Genomic DNA, 24,210 nt, shown 5'->3' on the forward strand with positions numbered 1-24,210 from the left:
CACTCATCTTTCACTCGTCCTTGCAGATCTTTTGTTGAACATTTTAAATGGAATTACATTGGAATGAGTGTTTAAATATTTTTAGCCCTCTTTTTGTCACCACAGTTTTTTTTTCTCTTCATACATTATCATAATTGTTTCTGGAAGCTTGATTTTATTTCTTTCATCCTCTGATGTCTTTCTACGTCTTTCCCTATACAGGAGTTGCTAAGCTGGTTTTTGTGCTCTACAAAAATCTGGGCCAATTCCTCAGCGCAGAAAACGCCACCATCAAGATGGCCAATGAGGCTTACGGCCGCAACGTGTCGGTGGCTGTCAACTCTGATATCATCGCCGCATCAATCAACAAAGAGTCCAGTCGTGTATTCATTAATGACCCGGTGATTTTTACCCTGAAGCACATTAATGTGAGTCTCCCTGCTGGAGTGAATGGACAGGTAATATTAAAACACACCAGGAGGGAACATCCAGAGTAGACAGAGATCTGCGATTTGAATTGTAAATGTCTGGCTAGGTCAGTCGGCAGTTTATTTAAGTCATTGAACATCAAATTAAAGGAGTCTTTAGAACCTAAGTGAATTCTTAATGAAAACTAATTCTTTAATCAACATTGGGATATAAATGATACCCATTTTCTTTTATAGTGGGGGAAATTAACTCCTAGATTAGCCGTACAATCTAGGATGAAATTACTGGAGCACCAATTATCTTTCGTCTTTTAAAGTTGTCACTAGAGTTCCCAGAGGGCCATGCGGGACTCCATTCTTTATCAGAGAAATAGTGCAATTCCAAAGACGTGCCGTCAAACAATTATGCTTCTTTGTCATTAAGGCCTCAAATACCCAACTCTGTTTCGGTTGATTTGGCAAGCATGTGCCAAATGAGATACAACATATGAAGTGCTTCATAAGAGCTGCAAAGTGAAAAATCATCCTCCATAACCATGCGGAAAAAAATACTTTGTATGAGTAGGGGGTAAATGGCCTTTGTGTTCTACATGTACTTCAATTTCAGGCAGTCAATTATTTGGACACTTAACCCATATCTCTTGTTATCTGCAGATGGAGCACTACTTCAACTCCAATTGCTCCTTCTGGAATTACTCTGAGAGGAGTATGATGGGGTACTGGTCCACCCAAGGCTGCAAACTCCTGGACTCCAATAAAACACACACCACCTGCTCCTGCAGCCATCTCACCAACTTTGCCATCCTTATGGCGCACCGTGAAATCCCTGTATGTCATGTCCATTTTCTTTATATCCACCTCTAACTGAGGTTTTCTTTAAACTCACCTGTAGTATTTTTTTCTATTTCATAAGCAAACCCAAAACCCCAAACATCCTTGTTTCCATGTTTACATAGCAATCTTACAAGATTACAATAATTACAGTGAGGTTCAGAGAGAAGACATGTGTATACTGTTGTTGCAGTGTATTGCAGTCACTTTACTGCTGTCTTCATTCATGGCTTATTTTTCTGTAATACACACACATTGCATTTTCCACCTCAGCAAACTAGAGGCATTTCCTAAAAACTACAAAACCCTCACAAACCCTTCCCTTACAAAAAAGGTCCTACAGGAATCCTATAGACAAGTGTACACTTAATCTTGTAAAATGTAAAGCCTGAAAACAACATTTTCTAGCTTTGTGGTTCTCAACACTTTTGGCTTGCGATTCCCTAAAATAAAGGAAAGTCTGCTTGTGCTTGTGCTTTCTGCTTTGCTAGAAATAAGTCAGAATAAAATGCACATCATTTTATTTAATCATTTTGTGGCCACCTCAGATATATCTTAGTTCCCCTTTTTGGTATTAGGAACCTGTTTTGTACACATGAAGTAGAAGGCTTTTCCTCTCTCGTCAGTCTCAGTGGTAGAAGATTCAGATCACAGGGAGATTGCAGGTAGATAAGCAATTTTGCTATTTTAGGGTAACACAATATAGGCAATGGTTTTGGCCAATATTACTTCCCCAAGTTGTTCTTAATCACTATAATGTTTACGTAAAGTTAAGGGCTTTTCATTAGCTATTTTAGACATACAATGTTTCAAACATTCCTCGCAAAGGAGAAAGAAAAACAGGTTTGCTTCTTTCTTCTCACAAACTAATTCCATGTTAATATTTTATGTCTTCCAGATTTCAGATTTGCCTGACCTGATTCTGACCATTATCACTCGAGTTGGGATCGTGGTGTCCCTTGTCTGCCTCGCCATCAGCATCTTCACCTTCTGCTTCTTCCGGGGCCTGCAGAGTGATCGCAACACCATCCACAAGAACTTGTGCATCAATCTCTTCATCGCAGAGTTAATATTCCTAATTGGTATCGATATGACGGAACTCGGGGTAAGCTGGAACGACAAGATCCCATTGATTTAGTTTTGATTCATTCTCTCGCACTTCATCTCCTTTCAACTCCAAAACAAAAGACCCTTTCTGAGTAAAATGGATGACACGTTAAGCATTGTTTGTTTCTAACCTTCTCTGCTTGTCCCCGACATGACATGAGTGAGACGGCACCATTAATATAGATTACTAAGGGACCATGTCTTCTGCTTGACAGGTCTTTTTTCCTCTTTCACTTAAAGCCACTGTTGCCATGGCTCAGCCTGCGTCCACAACATCTTTATCTTTTTTTCCACCTACATTTTCTCTAGAACCACAAATCGTTTTCCTGCGTACTGCTGAACTGCATGATTAGATCTACTAACTCTAACGTTACAATACAAATGGTATTTAAATCTCTGCCGTGCTGATAGAAAGCGAAACCTGCTCATAGTCAGAGCCCATGTGGTGCATGAATATTCATTACTTTTTTCCATCAATCTCCCTGAATGGGTGCGGCAGTACCCAAAGCAGCGGTGTCAGCGGTGTCTTTTCAGTGGGTTTTTAAGAAAAGATAGGGTATATGATATACAATTTTCAAAAAAGAAAGTGCTATAAAGATTCCTCTTGTCATGATTAATTATTTTTTGTACTACAAGTTAATCCCCAATAATTGGCCCATTTTATGGAAACTGTGATTGCATTGTTTATTCTTATTTTTTTTCCTGAATACTTATTCTTTGATTGTTTAAATCGGTTATTGTTCTCACTCAGATTGGATGTGCCATTATTGCGGGGATCCTCCACTTCTTCTTCCTGGCTTCCTTCTCCTGGATGTGTCTCGAGGGGGTCCAGCTGTACCTCATGCTCGTGGAGGTCTTTGAGAGCGAATACTCACGTAAAAAGTACTACTACGTGTCAGGTTACCTCTTTCCAGCCATCGTGGTCGGTGTCTCCGCAGCTATCGACTACGGGAGCTACGGGAAAGGGAAAGCGTAAGTGCAGCTTTCTGAACAAATCCTTGGAAATGCAGAGCGGACACGCTGGATGCTACACTGTGTGGGCTTACCTGCTGTGACTGTATGTGGCAGCTTTTGAAAATAAATCTACTCATCATTTCTGCCAGGGCTGTATGTGCATCCCTGGAGACTACACCAAAACATTTGAGCTCCTTTTGCCAGGGATGGGCAGCTGTTAAATTTTTTATGTCATTTGAAAGTGGCTGACAGACGGACTCAACGCTGTGGTTTCACGGGGGCCGCAGCTACATTAATGCCTTTCTGCTTAAAGACCCTCCTGTGACCTCTTGTTTGTAAATGCTTTCTTAAAGAGACGAGCACTGTGCCAAAAAAGCCTTTTACGTAGATTAATGGCCACAACTCAGCTATCAAGAGGGGCTACTTGGGGTCTTCCGTCTGTTTTAATGTTCAACCTCTGAAAGGAGCATTTGAAAGCGCTCCAAGTGAAATATTGGCAAGAACTTACACTCTGGCAATCTCAACTTTTAAATGTGTTTGTTTTCATTATATTTGGCGTTTTTAACTGTATTTTTTTGCTAGTTTGAACTCTAAGGCGAATCTGAGTGCTATGAAAGGGGCCTATAAATAAAGTGTATTATGATTATTATTCAGTGTCTTCAGCCCATGTAACCAAAAATGAAGACATTAGGGGAAATTAACATTGTTTTTGTAGTGTGTGCTGCCCCAAGCTCAAGTGTGTTTCTTTGTCATAGGTGCTGGCTAAGTGTGGACAATCATTTCATATGGAGTTTTATAGGACCCGTCACCTTTATCATTATGGTAAGCTGTTTCATATTTCTTTAAATACTGCAACTGACAAAGTAAGGAAAGCACTGAGAGTGTAAGATGAAAGAGATGAAGGAGAGAGATAAAGGAAGTGAGAGGGTTGAACTGAAGGAAAAGTCAGCGGGATTTTTGCTCTTCTGTCTCGTTGGCGATGACAGGTTAATTTTGCGCCAAAGACAGACGTCGAGGCATCCGACAATTCTCTCTGCCTCATACTACCTGACAAAGATCAGGATTTGTTAGTGTACTTTAACCTCATGTTCACACAATTCCCATGAAGTCTCACATTACAGGCATCACTAATGGCCTTCCAGTTAGACTTTTTTATGATAAACACAACAAAGATTAAAACTGGCCTCAAGGTGTGCATACTGTCAGATGGCACTATTTTTACAGCTCCATTTTTTCCTCCTCTGCATCAGCCTCCTTGTGTGTTTGTCTGCTTTCAGTAAATATCAGATGACAGTGTTGGGGAGAAGAAGAAAAGCAAAGGCACCTATCTGTTTGGTCAAGGACCATCAGGGGTGAAGGACATATAGCATCATAATGGCATATGTCCCACATTGAGCCATGCAATTATTTACTGGTCATGACATTATTATCTCCGCTCCATCAGAGAGGCTCACAAGAATGAGACCTTAGGGAGTCTCCCCTCCCTGCACAAAAAGAAATAGCAGGTGGTATGCCTAAGATATATCCTCTCAGGTACCGCACCATGGATTGCTCTGCCCTCATGCACACCAAGGGATGTGGGAGCTCTGCAAACTTGTCTTGCTTCTGTGCAGGGGGACGGGTGGTATTTGTTCAGCGTGTTCATTATCCAGCATAATGGTTGGTACTGTATCTACAGATGCAGTGACCTCTGTTGAACATCAACCTGACACTGAAAATATACTGGAGAGAGGGGGCATCCATGTCAAATTCCAGCAAGTCTCTGCACACCATTGGCAGCAGCTTTCAAAGTAAAGATATACTGTGGTACAGCTCCATGTCTGTGTGGTAACAGAATAGATAAAAGACCAATCTGCTCACTGGACTGCAGTTCAGTTTTCTAAAAAAGATGTAGCGTTTTAAAATGGAAAAAGAAGAGCACAGAGTTCTGTGTTGGATTGAAATGTCTTTGAGCTAGTGGTAAAATGCCTTTTTTTTTTGTTTCCATTGATTTATTTTTGCTCTCAGCACCCGCTTTGAATGTGTGAGCTTATAATTGAGGGAAAGCAAACACTGTATTTAAACAAACATACATTTCTCCCTGTCTCAGCAAATGCTCTGTCAGCCACACAGGAATATGTTTCCTTCCCCTAAATTGGGCCCTCATTGTTTTCCAATCGTGTGTAGCTTCCATAATGATTTGCATGAAAAATGCATCTGCAGTGGAAATGATGATCAGGATCCCGGTGGTGATGACCGGAGAGATATAATCATGACCCTTTGAGGAGCTAATGTATTGTAGCGGAGCTAATGTGTGACAGGAATGAGGTTTTTGCAGCACTGGCTCAGGCATCGCACACTGCTCCTCTGATTTTGTGCAACAATTGACTCAAAAAGACAAAGTACTGTGGAAAGGGGCATCTCAGGGGAGCATGCTGGAGCAAGGTGTGTCTCTACCATCCGTGACCCTGGTTTCTCTACAAATTGGCTTTGTCCTTGTCAGTGAGGGAGAAGAGGAGAAAAGGCACACAAGCAAGAGAAAAGGAGAGAAAACAGTGTTGCTTTGGCTCATGTCTGGATCCCCACCCGCCACCCAAGTCATGTTTGTGCCAAATAACATTGGTTTTGACCTCGGGTGGTCATGCTTTTTTTCTCATCCTTTTGTTTCCTGTCGCTTTCTTCTTGCTTTTCCTGTTTTTATTTCTGCTCCTGGCTGAAACAGGCCCTAAATACTGACTGAAAACAAAAGCTGGTGGAAGGCATTTAGATCCTTGTTCTTTGGCAGAGGTTGCCCTGTCTCTGGGTACAGGGGGTATTAGCTCCATGAAAGGGGAACATGGAAGTAATGAGTGGTGGGGGGAGCCATTAGTATGCTTGAGATAGCTTCAACACAAGGCCTCTTGGATCATGACACGTCGGGAGCAGTTCTTATCATCTGGACAGCTCCATCTGCACCTTTAATATTTTATCCACAGCAGTTCATTTAGAGTTCAGTGTGTACACACACAGTCCACTTCAGTAAAAAATAAAAAAAGGAAAAAGCTTTCTCTTCAGTCCCAGTGTGGCGAGGTGCTTCTGCATGGCTTGCAGTGATGATTCAGAGACAGAGTGAAGGATAGAAGCAAGACAGCCTCACTTTAGCAAGCAGTATCCCCCAGGAAAGGCTGCAAAAGCATGTTGGTGGGGGTGGGAACATGTGCCGTGCTGCTAGGTTACTTTAAAGTACTGTGTCCCTCGCCTCTGTCTCATTGGATCCATGTCACCACTCCAGGCTGTGTGAAAGGGTTTTTCAAAAGTTCTGTCCCTCCTCCCCTCCCCCACTGTCTGACTCATGCAGACGGCTGATAGAAATAATAGCTGATAGCTGCGAAACAAAACATAGTTTCAGTGCCGTCTGTGATATAAAAGAAGGTTCACGATTCAGGATTTTTTCTCTCTCTCATTCATCCCTCTCCTTTTACTGCCTGGGTTATTGTGAGCGGCTCTGTGAGTTGATTGCATGTGGAGGTGTGATGTATTGATCACAGACCCCCTTTTGATAGCAGCGTGCACCAAAACACAGACAATTTCTGTTCAAGAGTGAATGGCCGTGGTCTGAGTCCAGCTCACAAAGGTCATTTATTTATTTCATGCCCTCATACTGGCATGGGATCTGCATTTTTATCTCTATCTCTAAATATAACAAGATAACAAGCTCACCTGGAGAAAAAAAGCTTTGGTTATTGCAAATGTATTCATTTGTATGTCGTTTTTGTGTTACTCACATGCCCCTGATGGCTTAGCTGCTGTTTTTTGTTGTGTTTCTGATCCTTTGATATGCACTATTGGAGATACACATTTGAATTTCTGTTTTTTTTAGATATTTCTTGACATTATTTATACATGCCTGGCTTGCAGTACAAACACAGTCTGGTTCCTCCGCTTTGAGTGCATGCTCATGCTGTGTCAGAGACTAGTTTGCCTAAGAATAAATGTTTTTGAAGTAAATTATTTGCAGTGGCTCCTTGCTGGCCCATCCAGCCTTTGTGTCTCTAAATCACAGTATTGATTTTTAAGATAGCGAATAAATGCGCTCAGAAACACAGGACATAGCATCCTTGTCTCAACCTGATATGTGCCACTGGCTCCCTTAAGATTTAATACATTAAAACAAGCAAGCGAACGCCATCTCCCTCTCCTCTCCTCTACTCCGCTTTTCCACTCTCTCTCTCTCTCTTTTCATCTGTCCACATGCAAGAATCGAACAAAATATACCATGTTCCCTCAAGCCTTTTGTAGCTGGTTACACCTTATAATATTTCACTATATGCATAAAATGATATGCAGTTGTTTTGTACAACAAAAGGGTCTCTTATTTCCCCTGCTACTTTTCTTTCCTTCTGACTTTGCCAGACTTCTGCTGTGTGGCTGTTTCTTTCTTTTCTCTCTCTCTTTTTTTCTTTCTTTTTTTTACTGTGATGGATTTTAATGCGTTTCCATGCTCTTATTGATATAGAATGACACTAAATTTGGCGCCAGTCGGCTCGTCTGAGCCCGGCTGGAACGATAGATGTTTATTGGATTAGTCTGTGGACATGCAGAGATTTGAAGGCTCTCCTCTTTTAATACTTATAGACAAATTAACAGTTTTTTTCTCGTCTGCTAAATCTTGCATCATACATCTTCATGCTTTAACACTGCCATTATGTTTTGACAGCTCAATCTCATCTTTCTGGTCATCACGATGTACAAAATGGTGAAGCACACTACCACCCTGAAACCAGACTCTAGCCGACTGGAGAATATCAAGTAAGTAAAGGGTCATGTGCTGAACCCCCACATTCTGCTGCTTATCAGCAATTTAACACGGGTGCTATGCTACCTTCAGGAAAACTAAGGCTCTTTTACTCTTGAGGTAATGCTATTGTTTTTGAATATAATAATGTTTCATGGGAAAATGCATCACCTCCCCCACATCCAAGCCTAATTTCAGTACTAGACTAGCAAGGGACATTAGAAAACATGTTTTTATTTTTTAAGTTTGAAATTGTCCAGAACATATGTTACTTTTATCATAGAGATTCATTATTTTTGACTTTGTAATGTAAATGTTACACAGTTCAATGAGACTTTTTGGCACGATTTAGCTTTCACAACGACACAGACTTTGTGAGTCGTCTTTTCGTCCATTGTTGTTGGATTCAAGCCACTAGCCACAGAATTGCACTGGCATAACACACACAAACACACCCACGCACACACATCACTCTACGGCTGCAGCCTAACTGACGTTAGCTCTGCAAGTGTGGGGTACAGTGGAACAGCTACCATGTGTGTACTTTTCGCTCAAACATGTCAAACCTTTTTTTTTTTATCTCAGAATCTAATCCCATGAAAGAAAGGAAAAAAAATCCTTCCCTACAAAACCACAGCACCATCTCCTTCAAGATTCTTCTTTCTTTGTCGCTTCAGCATTTATGACGTGTTTTGCTTTGGGAAGGAAAATAACGTTTTTCTGAAGCACTTGTTACGGCTTTTTTTTTTTTGCACTTCTGTGAAAACAACATTGCAGGCTGAATGTCAGTGCCTTGTATGGTTTTAGTTGCGCACAGTAGCACAGGCCCATGTCAGTTTGCCCCATCATATATTTTAAGTTCCACCACTGTGTGCAGGAGCAGTGTTTGTTATTTTTGATTGTCCTTAAGGAATGTGTGCAACAGTACAGCACTGTGGTAAAACAGCGAACAGTCAGAAAAGGGGCTTATTTAGACTTCTGGGTTTATTTGAGGTAGACTACTCCCTTATCAAGGGAACCACAACAAAACACATTTACTGAACATGGCTCTACTCAGAAGAGTCTGCATTTGTATTTGGATGTTTGAAATTATTTGTCTTGACTTATTTATACTGCAGAAATATGTTGTGTATTGATAGCTGTTTCCTTGTGGTCTTTTTTCTTTGTTGTTTTTTGTGCCAACGTTTGGTCTGAAAGTCAGTTTAGCACCAGTGTCCCTGCATGTTGCATGTGAAGGCAAAGTTAACACACACCCTTCTTCTTTCTCTTCTCCTATTATTCTCTTCCTCTCTCTGTTCTGCGATCCGCACCAGTAATTATCGCGTTTGTGATGGCTACTATAATACAGATTTGCCTGGGTAAGCTTTTACTATATATACCTCAGATAATTTCACCCACACAACACCACGCATGCAATAGCAGAAATGCAAATCCAACCACAGAAACGGTGCTCTGACCAAATGCTTTACACAGACGGTTGTAATTGAATCATCAACAGCAAAACTTACAACTCTCAGTTCTTGTACGACATTACCTCTCGTGATTTCCCTTTGGATCAAAGTTGAAGATATCTTACTCAAATGACGACTAACCCACGCTGTGATGCGCTCTGATCTAATTGTGTTTCTCTCTTCCTGCTTATCATGCTCTCTAGCTATGAAGATAATAAACGGTTTATCAAGTAAGGACATGTTGCCCAGAAGTCTCCTATTCAGCTTGTAGTTGATTCCCCCCTCTCTCTCTCTCTCTCTCTCTCTCTCTCTCTCTCTCTCTTTCTCTCTCTCTCTCCCGCTCTCTCTCTCCCCTCATTTATTCTTTCTTTTCTGTCTTACTTTTTCTTTTTCCCCTGGTTCATCCTCTCCTAAACTGCAGCTTCAAAGCTACTCATCCAGTGTGCTTGTGGCTGTTCACTTTCGAGTCCACCATCTCTCGATGTTGTTTTTGCTGTTGTTTTTTACCCCTGAACTGTGTCCACTGCTCGTGTGTGGAGGCTCCATAGGACCTTCACACACATGGTGGGGAATCTCCTTTTTTCCGTGAATCTTTTCCACATCTGGCTAGTTCTCCAGCTCTGATAACACACTCACTAGATAAATATTCAGTACACGATAGTTTTAAACAAGCTGTGTTTCTGAATATGTTGTTTGTATGTTCTAACACATAAACGTTATTTACAGAAAACCAGACCAAGCTTAATTTCTTGTCTGTTTGACAGCAGGAACTGGATTCGAGTTTGGGCTGAGAGTGTGTGTGGATGGAGGGGTGGGGACAGTTGTGAGGATAGCATAAGTGTCGTCTTTCCTTTTATTGTTTTTCTCTCACCTGGTTTACAGCATTTTTCCTAGTTTTTCATCGTTCTAGTAATTGCAAATCCCACTCATCATCCTAGCAGATCACTGAACAACTCTAATGCTGGATTTGTCGACTCCTTGTGTTTCTTTTGTTTTGTTGCCGTCCTTCAGATCCTGGGTCATAGGCGCCTTTGCTTTGCTGTGTCTGCTGGGTCTCACGTGGTCTTTTGGTCTCTTCTTCATCAATGAGGCCTCGATTGTCATGGCATACCTGTTCACCATATTCAACACCTTCCAAGGAATGTTTATCTTCATCTTCCACTGTCTTCTCCAGAAGAAAGTAAGTTTCCCGTCCACCGCAGTCCTGAAAGACAAGTGATTTTTCATTTCAAGGTGAAACGCTCCTGAATTTGAACAGGCCTTAGCAGCGGAATGCAGAATTCACAGAGCACCGCATGCTGATATGAAAATACAAACAGTGCTGGCTTCGAGATCTTGGCTAAGTCATATGTAAAGTCAACAATATACTGTAGGTAAACACTCAGCTGTTTGCTCACGCAGGTCCGCAAAGAGTACAGCAAGTGCTTCCGCCACACGTACTGCTGCGGAGGGCTGCCAACCGAGAGCTCACACGGTTCTGCAAAGACTTCGACTACACGGACCAGCGCACGCTACTCCTCTGGTACACAGGTAGACCAACAGCTTCATACAGTCAAAGACTCCCAGAGTGTCACAACACAGAAGAACACTTCTACACACACACTCTCACCATACAGCTCATTTGCAATTGTTGTGAACCCCAACAGCTAAACAAGTTCTCATAAGAAATTACTTTCATCACTAGCATGACCAAAGAAAAATGCATATCATGCATTTTAGCTTAAGAGCTAGATCAAGTGACACAACCATTTGGCCACATTTTACACAGAATCTACTGCATGAGTACCTTTCTTCTGCTCTGCCCCCTTTAGCACTTGCTTTTATCTTTTTTTCTCACTAACGTCATGTGCATGGGAAATAGTACTGCACTCTTTAAAGAGCATTGCAAGCACATTTTACTGTGGGTAAAGCCAAAATTGCAAAAAATAAAATAAAGCAGAGATATTTGTTCTATCCCTTTTCTTATTTAAGGCCAATAGTACTTATTAGACAATACCTCCAGATGTACTGTGCTTTTTGAGAAACATCCCTATTATGCTTTCAAGATACAGGATACTCTTCACTGGAACTGAAGTCGTTCAAAAGTTGACTTATAATAAGTAGTTTTTAAGGACACACACAAAGCAAGTGTGCATTAGTGCTACCCTTGCCTCACTGCATACTCGTATGCATTTGAGGAGTGGTGTGTACATAGAAAATAAATGAAAGTTAATCTGAAAGGTGAGCCGGCTTGTTTAAAGTCCTAATGACTGTCCATTGTTGACCTGACAGAGTCGTATCAGGAGAATGTGGAATGACACCGTAAGAAAGCAATCTGAGTCCTCCTTTATCTCAGGTGACATCAACAGCACCTCCACCCTTAACCAAGGTCAGTTTACACCTCATTTCTCTCCACATGCACACCTTTGCACACATTTCATCATCCAGCTAAAAATACCTACTTCAAGTTCCAATGATCTCACACCGCTGTAGAGGATTCTAATCAGAATAAATGCCCTAGCTGGAAAAGACCAAGAAGTACGGTTTAAAAAAAAAGAAAAGATGTGGGCCTTTAGTCTAGTCTTCCTGTTCTGCCAATGAAGGATTACAGAAATCCGTCCTCAAATACTCCATGCCCTGACATTCTGGCTGCCAACGTCAGTCTTAAATGGGACAAGGCTAGAAGAGCGTTTTTTTATTTAAGTGCTAGCTGCCCAAAGTTCATACCCAGGCTCAGGGGAAACCGAGACAAAACTAAAAACGGGGAGGGTAAAAAAAAGTTTTATTTCAGGAAAATCTTATCACGCAAAGAGACGCCATTTGTTGCCTGGCAAGTAAGGTGACCTCTGTTACTTTACAGGGGGATTTATGAGGGAGGGAGGAAAAAAACTGTCATTTATTATTTAGCTTGAGCACAAATATGATGATGAGAAGATGATGTTCAACTCTGACTGACCTGAAGTGCTTAGTGTGTTGTTAGGCTTTCTGCTGCCTCTGAAATGGCTTTCCAAGCATGCGAGGGAACCAAGGGTTTACACCGAGGTGGTTTAGCTTTACTCCCTCCTCTGCCCTCTTATGACTCCTGTCACTGCCGCTCTTTGCCTTTCCTTTCTTTTTTGCTAACACTCCACACAAGTTAAAACATTACACCGACAGGTTGGAATCAAATTTTGATTCACAGATACAACTGCTGTAACAATATAGAAGTACTTTAGGACTTGTTTCTTTTTGCAGTACCCTTTCCTGGAGATGTAAATGTAAAGGTTGGGTATTGATCACTCTGGGGTGTAGTAGCTTTGAGAGTCAGTGCACTAAAAGAGGGCTCTGTCTCCTGGAAGCACTTCCCTGTCATTAAAAACATCCCTGGAGACTTCCCAACATGACAGATGGCATTTAACACAGGTGATAAATGGCAGTGAAAATACCTCAGATAATTTAAACACACCTCAAGCTGAGGGAAAAACTGAACGTAACGTTAGGCTTGGAAGAAAATGGCCAAGTTTGAGTCAAAATAAAGATTTTGACATGAAAACTTGGATTTTCCTCTTTGTCTCAGGGGAGGTTTTATATCTGGACCTGGTTCAAACAGTAACACGTTTTCCCAAGGTTTGTGCTATTTTTGAAAAAATTATATTTTCTCGAAATGATAAGTAAATATCTAATAACTCCTTATTACTGTATAGAGTAATGAGCACAATGGGTTGAAAATTGGTTTAAAAAATGAATAGGTTATGAATGATCCACAACACATAAGAAATTAACTTGAAACTTGAAAAGAAAGTGGAATATCTTTTGGCACATGCAGAAGTAGATGCTTTCTTGCTTCTCCCCGGTTGCTTTTCAAACTTTAATCCACGTTCTGAATTAAGAAAAACACCCTTGTTTCAGATTTTGGCACACACCCTGGATGACACCACACGCCGCTAAAGACAAACTTGCTTAAACTTTCTTCATTTTTTTTGTCCTCCATGAAACTTTCAGTCACAGGTTGCGCCAAACTTAACTCCTCTTCTGTCTTGCCACTCCAGGAATGACCGGGAATTATCTACTAACAAATCCTCTCCTTCGACCACAAGGCACTAACAACCCTTATAACACCTTACTGGCCGAGACAGTCGTATGTAACACTCCCACCGCTCCAGTGTTTAACTCGCCAGGTGTGCTCACTTAATACTTTTACCTGCATTCAGGCTTTTCTTCTCTCTTTGCCTTCTTTCTTTCTCTTCCTCTTTGTCTCTTTAGTTGAGTATACAGCAGGCCAAATGAAAATCAGGATGTTCTGCAGTATCGCCTTTCCTTCTGAATCATTGTCTCCCAAAAATACTTGATACAGTGCATACTGTGTGCACACATGTTTTGTGGCTGGTCTCAACCCATTCTCTCTGTTCTCATATTTCGCTTATCCAAACTCTGAAAGGGACATAATGATTAAGATGGGAAAGAGATACTACATGTTCTGCCTTGAGATAATGTAAACAGTGGTGTAGACCCAAAGCTATAGTATAAACTGCATGCTTATTAAGATTTATGCTCCTGAATTTGTCAGGTGATTTGTTATTTTTTCTGTTTTATAGGGAGCTTTCCCCTAAAAACATGTTAAAGTGCAAGCAAACTCTATGTTGCTTAATGCAAATCGACTTAATGCAATTTTGCATTACTTTGCATTCTGTGTAAAGATATATTTGGTCATATCTGATACCCATAAACACGTTTTAAAAATCACTACATCACAATGGCACATGGCATTTAAGCATATATCACACTGTAATGCTGCAATTATGTGTGCTATTCTGTTTTGAAACTGAAATGGCATCTTTTGTCATGTTTTGTGCTTTTCCCCTGTGCTTCCCTCTAGTGACCTACAGAGAGACAAGTATGGGAGTAAAACTTAACTTTGCCTATCAAATGTAAATTTTTTTCAGCATGCTTATTAAAAACAACCAAATCCCTGACACAATCACTTATTTTAGGCCATTAACACACACTCAGTGAGCAAGTGGTTCACAAAATTATCCACCCAAATTCTACTCTAATCTGAAAAGAAATACAAGATCTCTCTAGTCAATTGAAGAAATCCTCCAAGATCTAACAGCTTTATTGCAAATGCCCATTACTCCGCTTCTCTCTCTTCTGCTTAATTTGTGATTTTAACCGATCCAAAATGTGTTGCTTTTTTTCTGGCAGAAAGGAGCATTTTTTAAGAGAAGTTTCTTTTTCTTTCTTTCTTTTTTTCTGTCTTTTACTTTCTCCCAAAATGTCTGTCCTCCTGTGGCATTCGGCAGTCTCAGTGTCCAGTAGTATTCCCCTTCAGACCTTTCCAAACAAACACCTGTCTGGACACTAAATTACCTCCTAACAGATGCAAACACATGGATGTCATGGCAGCAGCTGTTAATTTTTCCTTATTCTCTTTTTTTTCTCACAACTTTGTTGTCTTTTTCTTTCATTGCCAATAGGCTTTGTAAAACTACACTTTTAACATGCCTCCTACAATAACAATCACTCCCTTCGTATTTTTTTGACAAAGACAAATGTTGCTGTAAAATATCCCATTGGACGTCTAATTTAACATTTTCTATAGCTGTTGTTCTACGAGAAGGCATGTTAGCCATAGCAGAGCACATTTTTTCATTATCTTCTCTCTCAATCATGGCATAGCTAATATTTATCCTTTTCTCTGCTGTTTTCCATGACCTCCATGCTTTGAGAAATTCCTAACATGACTGCGTCTGACCTCTGTAGCGGCTGTGTTATTCTTAAGCTGTTCTGCTAGTGGCCGGGGTCTCACTGGGAACTGTCACTGTGACGGATGCCAAGTGCTGGGCTGCGGGCAAGCTCTGACCTTTGCCAGCTTTGGGTACACAAGCTGCGAACTAATAGACAGAAAGTGTACCAACACAAGCTAAACAAATGAAAAAAACATCTACAAAGAAGTAGCTTTTGGCACGTAATTTATAAAAGTAAAAGCTATTTAATGCTTGTTGTATTATTTGCTGAACCCTTGCTCTTGCTAAGTTGCAGTTAAGACTTTTACTTTACGTTTTGTTGTTCTTTTGAGTGATTCTTCTTCATGTTACAATAAATCATTTTACTTTCTTTTGTACATCAGCTGCTCTTAGACCAGATAGCCTGAGCAGACAGACATGATGTGAGTTGTCTAAAGTGAGTCTTTTCACCTGCTGTGTGTGGTGATGGTGGAGTGCTGCTTGTGGGCTCCCGTTGTAGTGAGAACAAAGATGGCTGTCCCATGTTGATACATGACTACTTCCCCTCTCTGTCTATGTCATATTTTCCCATCTCTATCCTTTTCTTTCCCTCGGCACATCCAATCTATTAGTTGCTAGAAAACCTCTAAGTGTTGTAGCTTGCCCGTTTGTGGCTTCATACTTGTGGACATCTACTTTTGCCCGGTGTGTTGTGATGGTGATTACTGTTCCAGTTTGTTTGTTAATGTTGTTTGGGATCCTTTTCATTGCCTTTGCAATTGCATTCATTGTCACTTTTGTGGCAGACTAAAAACGCACAATGCTCTGCTTATTATGAAGCAATTTCTAAATGGTAAAGTCCAAATGTATTTGTAAGAAAGTAAAATGATTTCTCATTGCAAATAACGCATGCATATGTATGTATTGTATGTTGAGGATTGAGCCTAACTAACGGATTTCCGGCATGGCTTAATTTGACTTGAGTCTTCTCTGTGAAACTGCATCCTAAACAGCATTAAACCTTTGTTCCTTTATTTTATGGTTATTGGTGTTTACTAATGTAAAATCCCCTCACATGTCCCATCTCTTTCCAGGGCACTCACTGAACAATGTGGTGAGGGATACAAGTGCAATGGATACTCTACCGCTGAATGGTAACTTTAACAATAGCTACTCGCTCCGCAATGGGGACTTTAGCAACAGTGTGCAGGTCGTAGACTGCGGCCTCAGTCTGGACGATGCTGCCTTTGAGAAAATGATCATCTCCGAGCTAGTACACAACAACCTGCGTGCCTGTAACAAAAGCCACCATCAGCAACATCAGCAGCAGCAGCAGCACCACAGTTTACATCATCCTCCCCACCACCAGCAGCCCCCGCAGTACCACCATCACCACCACACGGAGCGGGCTCCGCCCAAGGTGACGGTGGTAGCTGGCAGCAGCAGCGAAGACGACGCCATCGTAGCCGACGCTTCATCTTTGGTGCACGTGGGCGACACAGTGGGTCTTGAGCTGCACCATCAGCACGAGCTGGAGGCGCCACTCATTCCCCAGCGGACTCACTCGCTTCTGTACGCACCACAGAAGAAGGTGAGGACCGATGGGGGAGTTGAAACCTTTGTCAGCCAGCTGACACCCACCAACCCCGACGATAGTCTGCAGTCCCCAAACAGAGACTCCTTGTACACTAGTATGCCTAATCTTAGGGACTCTCCATACCCCGAGAGCAGCCCTGACGTGGTGGAGGACCTGTCCCCCTGCAAGGGGAGCGAGAGTGAGGACGTTTACTACAAGAGCATGCCTAACTTAGGGTCTGGCCACCAGCTCCAAGCCTATTACCAGATAGGTCGAGGGGGCAGTGATGGCTACATTATTCCTATAACTAAAGATGGCTGCATCCCTGAAGGCGATGTACGGGAAGGACAGATGCAGTTAGTGACTAGCCTTTAAATGTATTTAAATCATCCCCAAACCTCGTCCTGCTAATTTGCAGTCCTGACCTCTTGGAGGACACACTCAAGAAGGGAAAGGAAGTGTTTTATTTTTGAAGAGAGCCTAGAAGCCCCATCATGCACCCTCGCCATTTAAAAACGCTCCTCCCCCAGCTGCATTGCCATCTTCTTTTCCCCAGACATGCCACTCTTCCTTCCTTCCTTTCCTGTAGACAAACAGACTTAGTGCACAGCGAATGGCAGTGCAAAGTTTAAATGAGACTGTACATTAAATGCAGAGTCAAACTTCAATTTTAAAAGACAAGCCAACTATGTATTTAAAATGTACTGCTGCTGTTGAATAACTGAGAAAAATTTAAGGTACGAAAATAAAAAAGAGAACAAAAAACAACATTACTGGCTACGTCATATCAGCAGTTTCCCAGTCAAAAGGTTGTACATACACTCCCCAACATGAAGCCTGGTTTTTCTTAATGTAAACAAAACAACATCCCTGGACCAGGAAGTGGACTCTCTTTGTAAAATATTCCTGATCAGACTGTTGGAAAAGGAGTATAAGGTCCTGGTTGCCCAGAGTTGCTCTCCGTCAACCATGAAATTTGGATTGTAAAACCACTAGCAATCAAGCCACTGGCCTTATATTTTCTCAACTGTACATTGAACTGTCTTCAAGAAAATGGCTAAAATATATATTTTGTTGTATTGCTAGTGTAAAATAAAAAATAATGGGAGATCGTAAATATGAAGAAACCGTTTGATTGCAAAATGTAATGTTTGAGAGACTATTGTGTTGAAGTTGCACATATGTGATACAGTGTGTTTATGGTTCCAACACTTCATTCATGGTAGTATCATTGAACATAAAGGCTTATGAAAAGAAAGGAAGATTCAACAAATTACAAAGATGCATTATCACTTTTTTGTGAACAGTGTTTTTTGAGTTCCATTGATATTTGATTTGATTTTGCCAAAGTGGCATTACCTTAGGATAATAGGAATGCAAAAACCCAGAAAGTGATTTATGCATTGCACATTTTTTCATGTAATTCTGAATGAAATAGATCCTTTCAAGTGGTGGGCAAGCGCAGCTGAAATGAAACAGATTTTTGACAATAAAGTTTCTATCATAAATGTAGTTCTTCCGCTTGGGTTTGGACATTTTATTTATTAAAACCTTTCCAAAAAATAAATGGGAAATGTGTGAATATTTTCCAGCACTGCTATACATACTGTAGCTCATGTTTTTATGTAAACATGTTACCAAGGGGCTCATCACTTAAGACTGATGTAAAGTTCAACACTTGTATAACAAATAAATAAATGTGAGATTTTTTGTCAAATGCCAGTTGCTTTTTAATGGTTTGTTTTTGGTAATATTTGAGAAAACAGGTTTAATTGTTTTGCTATGGGCAAAATACACTTTTGACTCAGGTTATAAGTAAGTCCCGAGTACCTTGAAAGGTAAAATTGGTGAATCTGTTTTTTGGTGGATTTATTTGCTTTCTGTTCTGCTTTTTTCTTCAATTGCTGCAGAGTAGAGAGCAAACTCATTTCACCGTTTGTGTTAGAGAAGTCAAATCTTTCCATGTGATTCAAAGATGAGATACTCAGGTAGGAAAATTGCATTGTAAATGTTCCTCTGTGTGGTTGTAACACTAATAAAGGATCGAAAATGACACTGGTTCACAGCATTGTCCACTTAGTATATTATTGAATGAGCACTATAGTCCTGGCACCATTAAAAAGCCCGGCACTACAGACATCTTGTAAGATGTTGGCTTTAATGCCGCGTGGGAGTGGAAATATGCCCATGGACCTAACAAGGGATCAATGTTACACTTGGCTGCGGTTGTAGCAATATATATCACATAATATGTCCGAGTGCAACACATATTTGCTCTAATTAATGTCTTCTGCTACTGTTGAAGCCCACAGTCAGCTCCTGTACAATTTATGCCTCAGGTTATGCTAATTTACGAAGCATTTTCATATAACATCAGATGAGGCAGAGTGACAGCTCTCAGCGGGGTAGCTGGAAATTGCACTTTTTACCATTTGGCATTGAAGGAAATGACTCAGAACTTAGCAAAAATGCACTTTATGTCAGAGCCAGTGCACATAATGCTGTGTGGGCTGCGTGTTGTTTTGACTTTTTCCACAATTATGTGACATTTTGTGCAATTATCTGAGGCTACATATTGTCAGAGAAGAATTATGTTCTTTTTCTTGTGATCTCTTGTACAGACCCCTTGAATGTTAGTTAGGAATCAAGTGTTGAGGTGATTGTTGACTGTTGAAATGGCAGACATAATAACGTGCATAACAATGAGAAAGAAATTCATTGCTTTATGTGTTTATCTGAATATATGTCTTTTTAAAAAAAGAATCCATTTGAAATAATGACAAATATAAAAAAAAATGTTTGACAGAAATGCATTGTACTGTAAATAGGAACAATAATAATTAGAAAGAGCCAAATCATGTTAACAAATAACCTGAGAGGGCTCAATTACAGAAAAGAAATAGCCTTTTTGTGTACATAATAAACAAAAACTTTCAAATTTTCACTGCAGTAAACACTTAAAGATTGTGTCGTTGTCGAAAGTTATTCTAACTTCAGAGGTCCTCTTTGTTCATTGTTTTAAAGAGTACAGATCACAAAAGTTAACTCTCACCAGCATTTTCTGTTCTACCTGAAATACAAAAGACAACTCCTCAGTGCAGGATTTCACATTAACAGCAAAAACATTTCTACACCATGCGTAGGTAGTCACTCTCCTCAAATATAGACAAACAAATAATTGCCAACCCTTTCCTCACCCCTCTCTCCAACTGCAGTTTGTTTATCCTAACACCGTGACCTTAGACGTGGATAAACCGGGCTGGTAAGCAGGTTTATTTTCATTATTAAGGGCCAGGAAATAGAAGCTTGGATTGGCTATTTGTCTGTGACAGGGAATGTGGACTTTGCACCTTCTAGCTTTGCGTGTGGCCTTCTCACCAGGCAAGAGCCTCTCTAATTCCCCGTCTTTTGCTCAGGGAGAGACTCGCCCTTTGTCAAACATTGATTCAGAAGTAGGCCAGGAGCCGAGGGGCTGAGAGCTCGGCTGCTCACACAGAGGAGCGAGTCGGCCCCTGGAAACTGAGGTAGGGAATACTGTCAGCAGAATGGGGGTGAAACGGCTAAAGACAGATGTGTTGTTGATTTAACTGAGGCATGAGACTAATGTGTGACCAAACACTGATATTTGTGAATGTCGAGTCAGAGGTAATTTTAATGATCTAAGGCGTTTCTGTCGGATATGATGAAATTGTATGAAAGAGCTTTTCCTTTTGATGAAAGATTTCATATGTGGGTATATTGTCTCCCACGTGTCTGTGTCCTTTCAGGGAGACAGAAAATAACAAGACTTTTTCCAACAAGCACTTGGGGTTTTGGTCACACAGAGATTTAATAAACATTGAATTAACTAATCATCTGTTTAAGATCAACTGTGACAAGCTTCATCAACTTAAATAATAATTATGTGCATATCTTCATCACTTCCTAACTTTTTGAGTCAACATCCCTACATCAAATAACAAAACATGAATGTATATTTTGTAAGACTTTAGTCAGAAATAAACCAATATTTCATTTAAAATGTCTTTGGCCATATGTTACAGTCTATGTTCAAGTATTTGTTGAAAGTTGAGAAGTTATGAAGTACCATTTTAGTCCCTTGAGGATTTCTGTGAGGTTATCAATAGTGGCTGCAATAGCAACTGCTGCAGTAACTCCTGTGAGCGGGAAACACAGTGCCAATTATAGATGCCATCAATGTGGATGAAAGCAATTGTGTACAAGCAAAGGAAAACCTCTCAAGCCACAAACAGTAACTGGCAGCGCAAAAGTAACTTCCCAAACTGTTGAAGTCAAAGGGGACCCTTTAACAGCTCACTCTTTTCTTCCCCCAGCCTCTTTTGTCCTGTCCCCAACTTCAAATGTGCAGATTTGCGGCCCATGGGCGACTTAGATCCGGTCTCGCCGAGGTGAAAAATCCAATTAACCTGCAGCTCCAGCTGCCTTCGTTATAATTCCCTACCATAATTATGAAATTACCAGATGCAGGATTTCAAATGAAAAAAGGATAAGAGTGACTGGCTCAAAAAAAAAAGATGAAATAAACCGTTCACTGCCAGTATACAGAGTTCCAATTTATCTCAAGGGGGAACAGCTAATTCTGATGACTGGGTTTGAAGGTGAGACCTGCAGAAGCCCTTGTAATCAGAATAAGAAACATCCTAACAAAAACATGAAGATGGTTGGCTCTTGAAATACCCATTGATAGACTCTTGCATGTTGTGCATGTAGACGTTGGTGGTGTTGATGTTCTAACTACAACAAAATAATGAGCAGCACTGATATAAGGTACATGGAAATATGTGAAGTACTAAACTATTTAAATACGGAAAAATTAATGAGGTTCACTACATTAATTGATCATCCATTCACAAGTAGTTGTGAATGTTGCTCCAACCTTTTAGCCATAGATCTGAAAAAATAAACTCCATTTGTTCTGCAAACAACACACATCACACGCGGATGTCATCCCTGGATTTCATGTTTTTCAAAGAGCTTCTGTGTCTTACCTTGCCCTTAGTGCAGCCCCTTTCATCGCAATACTCCAATGGCTCAAACCCTGAGCTACTTTAGCACACAAAACAATTGTCATTGCATCCTTTTAAATTAATTCAGAATTCTGGTTTCCTGCAAAACCCAAAAATAAATCATCCTGTAAGACCAATACATTGTCATCTTGTGACTAATTGAGGCATGTGATGATTGAAGTGGCTGCACTGTCTGATGAAACACATTTTAGAGACCTGCATAACTCACTGATTATTTTTAGATCAAATAATTAGTTACCAAGGATCTTTTAAACTTGCTCCTTCTGTCTAACACCTATTGATGGATTTGTCTGGAATATTTCTGATTAATGAATGCATTACAGTTTGTACATCAGAAACATCCAATAGCATTTCATGAATAGTAAAACACACCTTACCCTAGGTCATGGCATCGTATTGTTCCTCAGTAAATAGGCACATTGCATTCTTCCTTCGCAGCAGAGAGAGACCTTGTCTTATCAGTAAATCTAACATCCGTCTGATAAACTCATTGGCACTCGCTGGAGGGAAGCCTCAAGCAACACCTACAGGAACTATTGCCGTCTACGAGCTTCTGCGGGCCAATATAGATAACTCCCACTGAGACTGCACCTATGCTGAGACTTGTGCAAACGAATCCATTATGCTGCTGTATTGCACAGCATGAACATCTCCATTTTTCATTCAGAAAGAAAAGAAGGAACATGTAACAACTTAGTGGATGCTCGCCCACACTATTTGTGTATAATAAGGTTAACAACTTCCATCTTTCCATTGAAAGTGGTAGTGTTATTATAATAAGCAAATTCAGAGATATGAGAAAACTCACTTTGGTTCTCAATTTGAAGCTGGCCAGCAATCTCAGATACCTACACTTGAACAAAACCCAACAGACGCAACAGAAACGTGGGACTCCTCACATGGAGATATGAGTGTTTCAGCTTCAGAATAGATTGAATGTAAGAGTGACTGTCCAGCGATTTTTCCTATCTAAGAAACTTGGAGCAAAAGGCTGAGCCTCAGCCGTTACCCACCATTTGGTTTGTCCTAAATTAAAAAAACTTACTTTGAAGGTCACTTGCTAAATTTAAAGCATCAGAGGAAGACTGTAGATTTCCCATGCTCGCTGCTATGCATCTTGTCTTACGCTTTAGCCAGAATCAATATTATGTTACTACTAAACTAGGGTTTTAATACAACATTCTTGTATAACATCTAATGAAAACATGAATTTCTGAATTGTAATTGTTGGGAAATCCGCATGCAAATATATGCATTGTATTTTCTATTTAAAATAATGAAGGTGTCATGATGTATTGATTGCACTGGGGCCATGTCTAATCAAAACACCTTGCCTGGGAACCACAATCATTTGCAGAGGGACATAATTGAGATCCATAAAGCCAGTACTGTGTTTATAATTGATAAGTAGAGGGAAATGAGTTACCTTGAGTACAGGTGTCCATTGCAACTGAATATTGATTCAGAGTTTCCTTGCTTGTGGCAAAGGTGCAAGGAAACTATGAAGACAAGATATAAAATAAATTATGAATGTCTCTGTTGGGCTGTTTCTCATTAAGATTCAGGAGAGCCTTTGCAGGCGGAACCTTGTCATGCTAATCCTGGCCAAGTGGTCCCACAGGGTCCCGGCAACTGTGAACGAGCATACATCTCGTAGAACAATTTTATGTCTGTGATCTTTGACATATTGCTTCCATTGCCTTTGTGTTGTCATTGTCCAATTTGTGTAGTAGTTTTTAGTAGTCAAATAATTGGTTAAGATGCCAAATGCACAGCTTGCTCAACTGCTTCTCTTCTCAGTTAAAAGAGCACAGAAACAGAAAAGGAATGTCCAAAAAATACATATTCTTCTTAGAATTAGTATTCAACACGTGTTTAACGACATCTCCATCTGGTTATGAAATGTTTTGGGTTCAGGTATTTTATTAATAAATAATCATCTAATTCATATCCTCAAATACCTCTACATGAAGCAATGAAACAGTGACAGATGAACCCATCTGAGCAAACTCAGAGAGGAATGCTGTATAATTTAATGTCTACTGAACTACAGGTCACTTTCAATATAGCATGAGTGAAGTGTTGTGAGCTCTAATCTGATTTCATTTTATTAAAATAAGAATGCATTTCAAGGAATCAATTGGACTTTTTTTTATTCATATCAAGAGTTTATTTCACCCATGGCTAACAGTATCAGCACACAGCACTGCTCTGTTGCATGACTATTTGTAAATATAGATTTGATTGAAGCTCTGTAGATTTGATTTAAATAATCAATTTGGAAAAATATAGAAACAAGAAGTAGCTTCAAGTAAGGATTAAAAAACGGATCATATACTGAAGCTTCTGTGTTGTGAAATCAGTCCAAATGTCCAAATGTAAAGTATGATAGTAAGTCC

At 40.3% G+C, this 24,210-nt stretch overlaps 1 protein-coding gene across 50 annotated transcripts in view; it reads left to right on the forward strand.

The window, feature by feature from the left end:
- Positions 1 to 18,824, forward strand: part of adgrl2a (adhesion G protein-coupled receptor L2a) — an 89,350-nt gene extending 70,526 nt beyond the window's left edge. For 4 of the 50 annotated variants that reach the window (XM_034881813.1, XM_034881819.1, XM_034881821.1 and 1 more), the window contains 14 exons: positions 202 to 437; positions 1,062 to 1,235; positions 2,137 to 2,343; positions 3,097 to 3,317; positions 4,055 to 4,121; positions 7,975 to 8,066; positions 9,366 to 9,410; positions 9,707 to 9,733; positions 10,515 to 10,683; positions 10,905 to 11,033; positions 11,775 to 11,871; positions 13,511 to 13,639; positions 14,338 to 14,355; positions 16,282 to 18,816. In XM_034881813.1, coding sequence (XP_034737704.1) covers positions 202 to 437; positions 1,062 to 1,235; positions 2,137 to 2,343; positions 3,097 to 3,317; positions 4,055 to 4,121; positions 7,975 to 8,066; positions 9,366 to 9,410; positions 9,707 to 9,733; positions 10,515 to 10,683; positions 10,905 to 11,033; positions 11,775 to 11,871; positions 13,511 to 13,639; positions 14,338 to 14,355; positions 16,282 to 17,138 — 2,468 coding nt within the window. In that variant the 3' untranslated portion in view covers positions 17,139 to 18,816. Of the gene's footprint in view, positions 1 to 201; positions 438 to 1,061; positions 1,236 to 2,136; positions 2,344 to 3,096; positions 3,318 to 4,054; positions 4,122 to 7,974; positions 8,067 to 9,365; positions 9,411 to 9,706; positions 9,734 to 10,514; positions 10,684 to 10,904; positions 11,034 to 11,774; positions 11,872 to 13,510; positions 13,640 to 14,337; positions 14,452 to 15,591; positions 15,645 to 16,281 lie in introns of those variants that run through there. The other 46 variants (XM_034881827.1, XM_034881830.1, XM_034881866.1 and 43 more) reach the window with 33 other exon arrangements.
- Positions 18,825 to 24,210: the final 5,386 nt, after the last annotated feature.

The sequence above is a fragment of the Etheostoma cragini genome, chromosome 9, assembly GCF_013103735.1.
Source record: "Etheostoma cragini isolate CJK2018 chromosome 9, CSU_Ecrag_1.0, whole genome shotgun sequence".
Classification (NCBI taxonomy): domain Eukaryota; kingdom Metazoa; phylum Chordata; class Actinopteri; order Perciformes; family Percidae; genus Etheostoma; species Etheostoma cragini.